Source organism: Quercus suber, unplaced genomic scaffold (genome assembly GCF_002906115.3).
Source record: "Quercus suber isolate HL8 unplaced genomic scaffold, Cork oak 2.0 scaffold_11, whole genome shotgun sequence".
Lineage (NCBI taxonomy): Eukaryota > Viridiplantae > Streptophyta > Magnoliopsida > Fagales > Fagaceae > Quercus > Quercus suber.
Window position 1 is genome coordinate 281,537 of NW_027069477.1, and position 7,601 is coordinate 289,137.

Here is a 7,601-nt window from a genome sequence, read left to right on the forward strand (position 1 = left end):
TCCTTAGCAAATCACAAATACTAAATTTCTTACATTATCAACCCCCTAATGATCAAATAAAATGAAGACCTACTCAATTTCTTATCTCGACACTATATAATATAAATTAAACACCCAAAAGAAGAAACAAACACAAATAAGAAGATAAAGAAGAAACTGAAAATCCAATAATACCCAAATACAACACACATATTCAAAAAACAAAAAATGATTAAAAAAAAAACATATAGGAAAAAAAAAATGACCATGAAGTACTATGTATGGAGTGTGAAGGGAAAGTCATGAAGACCAAGATGGCGATGGAGGCAATTATTGGTAAAGGAAAAGCCATGAAATTAATGGGTTTTTCTTAAAGAGAAGAGAAAAATAAGATCGAAGGGAATAAATTATAATGACTCTAGGAACTTTTGGACAAATTTTTTTAATTTTTGTTTTTGGTTTTATGGTATGCTTGTATTGGTAATTGGTAATTTCGTATTTGGCTTTACTTTTGCTGTTGCTGTTGCATTTGAGTGTCAAGCTTTTTTTTTTAATCAACAAAACAATTTGTGTTTCTATAGTGTAGAACAACAAATACACCAATTTTAATATAGAACAATGTTTCAAAGTTTGAACATCTAAAGAGAATTAGAGAAAAATCTTTTCAGAATTATACATTTGTATAAAATAAAGACACACATACAAACATGCGAGAAAGAAAACATTTATAAAAAGAAAAGAATAGAAAATAATGAGTACTAAGAAAATTACGTACCTCTACTTATGTCTCAATGAAAAAGAAAGGCAATTGGCTTATCATTGAGAGAAAAATAAGAATATATGTTACTGCCTAAATTTAAGGAGATGGAAGGAGAAGTTATAGCAATGGTTTTTATAGTAGGAGTCTTTTTTTTCCTAAATAAAGAAGAGATTTGAAGAAAAAAATGAGATTATTATTATTGATATATTTTTACCAAGATGTCTTTTAATTTTGTCTCTATTTAAATCCAGGGATTTAGGGTTATTTTTTATCCATGAAAATGAGGATCCCAAATAGGAGAAACCCCTTGTTAAGGTACAAATTTTCAAGCCCTAAATTCATTAGCTCACTCACTAAAATACACATACAAGTGCATAAACTATTTTGGGCCCCCACAAATATTTCCAACATATTACCAAAATATTTCCCACATATTACCCAATTTGGGCTCCCATAAATATTTTTCATACAAGCCCCATAAATTATTTTGGGCCTTCAGAAATATTTTCCATGTTACCCAACTTGGGCCTACACAAATACCTATCATACTATTACCAAAAATGGGCCACAAAATTATGTCATCTCTATAAAAGCCCAAACTCATTTATCTTGTGGGCAAAACCAAAAAGCCCAACAAAACTCTCTTACAAAACCCGTTGCTACATAGCACCCTTACTAAATCCGTTACTACACGACACCCTAAAGCCCATTACTACATGACACTTTTACAAAGCCCGTTACTACATAGCACATTCATAAAACCTGTTGCTACACGACAATATTTTCTACAAAATCTCAAAATATTATTAAAAAGCTCAAATACTATTTTGGCAACTATTTACAAAAAGCCTAAATATTATTTTGGCAACTATTTATAAAAAGCCTAAATACTATTTTGACAACTATTTACAAAAAGCTCAAATATTATTTTGGCAACTATTTTCAAAAACCTAATATTATTTTGGCAACTATTTACAAAAGCCCAATATTATTTTGGCAACTACTTACAAAAAGCTCAAATGTTATTTTGGCACCTTCTATCAAAAAACCCAAAATTATTGGGCAAACAATTATTCTACCAAAGCCCAAATAATATTTGGCAAAAGAGTTATATTATGATCAAAGCTCAAAACTATTTTTGGCAAAAACATATTTTGATATACTAAATTCTCTAACTCATGGGAAACATAAATTGCTTATTTCTTCTACAAAATTTATGGGAACTATGCTTATTTCTTTCATAAGAAACTATAACTACAAAAGTCCATGTATATTACCCATGACGAAACTATTCATTTTGTAGGGATGAACAAGCCCAAAGAAGCCCAACAATAAGGCCCAACCGAGACAGCCCAGCCCATGTGCTAATCTCAGCAACTAAAGCTCACTTGAGTAACTAAACTGGTTAAACTAGCTACTAGTCAAGTTTCAGCATAACTAAGCTGATAGCTGGGGCCCATTACCATCATTTTTAGCCTGTCAAATCAGATCAAAAGGGGATACATGTCAATGAAGCAACAGATGAACATCTTTTTAATAAGTAAATAATTCATTAAAGAAGCTCAAAAGGCTCTGCAAAAGTACACAGTATGTGCACAACATGTACACAAAAATTAAACACTAAAAGTACATTGATCAAGCAAGTCAGGCAGAATAGCAAAAGAAAAAACCCAAAGCATTATGCACTCAAAAAAAGTCTTGAGGAATAAAAGCTTACCGATGAACATTCAGTTTCCTGCGGGTTCAAGAATATAGTAGATAATTTTATTTGGCTTTTTTCGGGTTTCTACGATCCTATGTATACTCTAAAAGAATTCACCTATGGGAGGAATTGGTAGTGGTGTACATTATAGGTAGACCCATGGTGTATAGGTGGAGATTTCAATGTTACCAGCTTTTAGAGTGGGAGTGGGTATTAGTAGGGTAACTTCAGCAATGAGGGGATTTTTATATATTTCATTTTAGAGCTTGAGTTGGTGTGGATATTCAATTGGAAGAGGGCACTTATACACGGTCCAACAACCATGATCACGTGTCCATTCAGGATCAATGGATTCTTGCTTTCATAAAATTGGGAGGAGCATTTTAGCAGTTCAAATCAACAAATTCTCCCTTGGTTATTATCTGACCACTTCCCTGTTGTCCTTGACATCGATGACATAACAGATTCTTTAAGTTTAAAAAATATGTGGTTGAAGAGTAAGGGTTTTTGAAAAGTTGGGAGAGTGTTGGAACAACTATCGGTTTAATGGTTCATCTAGTTTTGTATTAATCAACAAACTCAAATTATTGAAATTTTGTATTAATCAACAAACTCAAATTATTGAAAAATGATTTGATGAAGAGGAACAAGGAGGTGTTTGTAGAGGAAAGGAAGAAAAACCTAGTAGAGGTGATTTGGGTATCAGAAAATGTAGAGGAATAGCAGCAGTGGCCATTCGATGAGAGAATGAGAAGGGAGAGCATTAGATTGGAATTGGAAAAGGTTATGGGTATAGAAGAGACATGCTAGAGGTAAAATTCCCAGGCTTATGGTTAAGGGAAGGAGATAAAAATACGACTTTTTATGGTGTTTTGTCTCTTTGGGGAAGGAGATAAAAATATGATAGAGGCAAAATTGGAATTGTGACTCTGCATGATCTGGTGTTTTGTCTGTTTGGAGTGCACTGGCTGATACGGAAGAAGTTAGTGGAGTTGTTGGAGTGTTGGAAGGAGGGCTTTGCTAACTGTCATTCTGTTGATGTATGGGGAGCCATGCCTCATTGTGTTATGTGGACCATTTGGAGGTAGAGAGATCTTTGGACTTTTGATGGGATCGAGCAATTGTCAGCTAAAATTGTATCTTTTGCCATCCATGTTTGATTGGTTGTGCGCTTTAAGTCGCCAATCTTTTTCTACCTTAGAGGAAACCTTATTTTATTTAATTTTTGAATTTAATTAATTTTTCTACCTTATAGGAATTCTTGGATTTATGAAATTTTAGTTGAAGATTTGTTGTATCTAGTAAACTGCCTGTGTACCTGGGGATAGTTTTCTTTTAATTTTCAGTAAAGCATTATTACCAACTAAAAAGAAGAAGAAGATGATTCTTGCAAAGTTAGATAAGTCATAATTTTTTTAATGGGTACAATTGTTTATTTGACTGTGTTATTGCTAGGTTTAGCTAGTTATGTATTAATTGCATTTATGTTTTTATCAGTGAGGTCTTTGCAAATTCTCCCTTCTTAGTATCAGCAGAGGATGCCGGTGCATTAGAAGCAGGGTAAGTTCTTCAAGCTTTCAGGTTACATGTGTGCTGTTACCAGCTTGCAATCTAAAGTCGTGTTATTTTGTTCTGTTCAGGAAAGGTGATGACTACAAAGAGATAAGTGTTCCAGCTGGAAGAACTCATGAGGTTTGTTTTCAAATCGTGAACTCTTTAATGAAGAGCTTATGCAGAAAGATATTTACGCTTCCTTTTTATATATTTGAGGTACTCTAACCTTTTGAGAGAGTCAATATATATAGTCCCTCAAGTTGCTCACGATTGAGCACCGGAAGGGTTGGAGTTCGATAATTTTTAGTCCACAACATTATGAATTGAAAATTTTATTTCATATCCACAAAACATTAAAATATTAGTAGAAATCACGAGCCATAATGTACACAAGTTTTATTCAATAAAGTTTTCTATCACTTGTCAATACAAAACGCTAGTTCTCAAATAGAATATTAGTCAATACGCTACATTAGCTCTCGAATAGAATAAAAATAAAAAATAAGAATTGGTATGACAAATGATGTGGACACATTCCTTTGAAGGATTTGTACCCTGATCTGTTTGAGCGTTCTGCGGATGGGGAGGCTTTAGTCTTTACTGTGTTGGATTATCAACAAGGTGGTTGGGAGTTAGAATTTGCAGTTCCACAGAGATTTTCCTGATTGGGAGTTGGAGTTTGTGTATTTGTTTTTTTATCATATTTATTCTTAGGTGCCTAGGGGGGAGGGGGGTGATAACTGACAAGATGAGATAGTTTTTGAGTAGAAGTGGGGAAGCTGCAAATCATCTTTTGCTCCATTGTGATATTGCTAATATTTTGTGGAGTGAAGTTTTTAAATTGTTTAGGATTCAATGGGTGATGCATTCGACAATTGTACCTCTATTATTTGGTTGGAGAAAATGGTTTGGGAAACATACCTCCGATGTGTGGAATCTAGTGCCTGTCTATTTGATGTGGTTAATATGGAAGGAATGGAATAGTCGTGTTTTTTGAGGATGTGTAGATATCTCTTGATCAGTTGGAGTCCTTGTTGTTTCAAACCTTGTTTGATTGGTCTTGGGCTGGGTTTTACGCATTGTACTTCCATTGTTGAGTCCCTAAATTCTCTTTAGATATTTTGTAATTTTTAAGATACTTTGTGTTTATCATCATGAAGATGAAGCTTCCTTTGATTGAATAAAATTCATTATTACTTACTAAATAAAATTAAAAAAATCCTGAGAGAGAGAAAAGTGCAGAGAAGAGAGAGAATCAGAGAAATAAAAAAGCTAGCCAAGGGTCGTCATCGCTGGTCGAAGATGAGTTGTGATGGGCTGCTGATGCTAGCCAATCACTGATCTAAGTTTGGAAATTTTAGGCCCATGAGAGAGAGAGAGAGAGAGAGCTTGAAGCTGAGAAGAAAAATCTGATATGTGTCTAACCTTTAGATCGGTGGTGCAGATCTGTCTTTTTTGCATGCCTGTGTTTCATCCAAGTCTGCATATTGGCTTGGACATGGACAGGTCACTAGATTTTGCCTTAATGTGCTTCCCTGCTCAGCAAATTTCTCCTCATTGTCACCAACTTGAGCTTCCTGTGGAAATGGCACTAAATCTAGAACGTGTTTAGGCTTGAGTTGAGATCAAGTGGTCTCAACATTCCACAGATCATGCCAAAACCGTATTCTAAAACCTTTAGAACTTTCCTTTCCTCTTTGTTGCACCAAGTCAGATCAGTTTGTATGTGTATTTTGGAAGATGGCTGGGTTGGGTTCTGTGACCTTCCTGATATTATCTTTATGTTATTCCATGTCTCTTATTTAATTACATATGCTGTTTCCTAATCTATTGCATTTTATACTATCACTCCCTTTATAGGTTTCTCTGATAGTGGACTCAGTGAACTCATATATTGCTTGGGATTTCTCTTTGGTGCAAGGCAAGATGAACATGGTATTTTTTTCTAAATGTTGATTGTTGTGTTTACTTGATTCTATCATCTTCCTTCTTTTTGTAAAATGTGATATGCTATTTGAACTTAGTATCATTTCCTGTTACTTTCTCTCGATTCTTAAAATTGTAGAGCAGAAGGGGTGGCACACAGTGCATGCTTCCTATATCTAGTTATCTTTGCATCTCTTTTAGTCACCTCACTGCAGTTACTATGTAGAGTTTGATTGGTTATGGAGATTATTCAAGAGACTGGAGGATGAATTGAGAGGTTTAGATTGTATGAATCTACCTAGTTTTATTCTATTGGGAAGAAGTGCTGTTCCATTTCAATTTTTTGAAGAATATATGGTACACCAAAATGTTGAGTTGGCTTAATGAAATTAGATAGATCTTATCAAATGAAAAAAGAAAAAAGAAATGAGATAGATCTTGAATATATTAGCTTGTACCAAGTTTGAAGATAACTCTAACTAAGTGTCTTAAATCAAAATTGTTAATACAGTATAGAGTTGGAAAATCAATTGGACAATTGTACTTCTAGATTGTTGTGTCTCAAATCTCAATGTATGCCAGCACGATCATTTAAACAAAATTATACAATTAACAACACCCACGTCGAGGAAATTGTTTACTATCTCTCTGTTCTTTATTATGTATTTAAATTTCTAATTTTATTTGCTAGTTTTGAACTTGACACCTAATCCAACCTCATCCCAATTTTTTTACCACTAAAATGTATACCTGGGGGACTTACCAAGGGTACTTGTGCAATTTCTTTCTCCTTTTTCTTTGATTATTGTCATACTTGGACCCAAACCTAATGCCTCTCGTTGCTGACTTCTCTTCCTTCTTCATCATAAACTCTCATTGCATTCTAGAATCTAGATGTCAAAATTAAGTTGGTATTTAAACAATAAATGGTCTTGAACAGTGCTGAACAAATAGCGTAATTGTTGTCTGTTGTAGGGACATACAGTTGAATAATAATGTTGTTACTTTTAGGCTCTTAATTAAGATCATTGTAGTTGCAGAAGTTTTCATTTGACAAATGCACATGCATGCATGTGTGTGTGTTTGTACTGAAAGGAGGGTTGTAGGACTGCATGATGCAAGTTGTTGTAATCCTTTTAGAAAATGGGGGGGCATTTGCATTGTTCAAGTCTTACATAGTGACTTATTCATCAAAAGCTAAAATACTAACAAGAAGGTACCCAACATTATGCCATTTGGGAGAAAAAAAAAGATAAAGTTTTCTCAATGAGTTGACTGGTATTCTAGTGGTATGGTCTACTTGTTATCTCTTCTTCTTCTTTTTGAATAGTAAAAGGCAAAGAGGGGTGCAACCCATGTACACAGGACTTTTTGTAATCTATTCAGTAAAAAACTAATCAATTCATCCATGCAAATGGTGTGGTTGTGGTTTGAGGATAGTATGTATGTGTGTGGATATCCTGTTAAATTAATGCCTCTGCAGGATTTCTTTGTATTCCCATATCTTAGAGTCAGTTACTAGAAAGGTAGCTTTAGCATGTGACAAAGTTACAAGTCAGAATAACAGTTTTGATCCACTTTTTTATACTTCCAAAATAACCCTATTATCTAATTGGAGGTGACTTAATAAAAATTCATAATAATGAGAAGACAAAGTAACTTGAATAATCTAAATTGCAC

At 33.9% G+C, this 7,601-nt stretch overlaps 1 protein-coding gene across 1 annotated transcript in view; it reads left to right on the top strand.

Annotated features, from left to right (window-relative positions):
• The first annotated feature begins 293 nt into the window (after nt 1–293).
• Nucleotides 294–7,601, top strand: part of LOC112030857 (uncharacterized) — a 21,558-nt gene continuing 14,250 nt past the window's right edge. The window contains exons 1-5 of the mRNA XM_065779140.1: nt 294–315; nt 3,402–3,481; nt 3,907–4,001; nt 4,082–4,133; nt 5,856–5,930. Of these exons, the coding sequence (XP_065635212.1) occupies nt 294–315; nt 3,402–3,481; nt 3,907–4,001; nt 4,082–4,133; nt 5,856–5,930 (324 nt within the window). The remainder of the gene's footprint in view (nt 316–3,401; nt 3,482–3,906; nt 4,002–4,081; nt 4,134–5,855; nt 5,931–7,601) is intronic.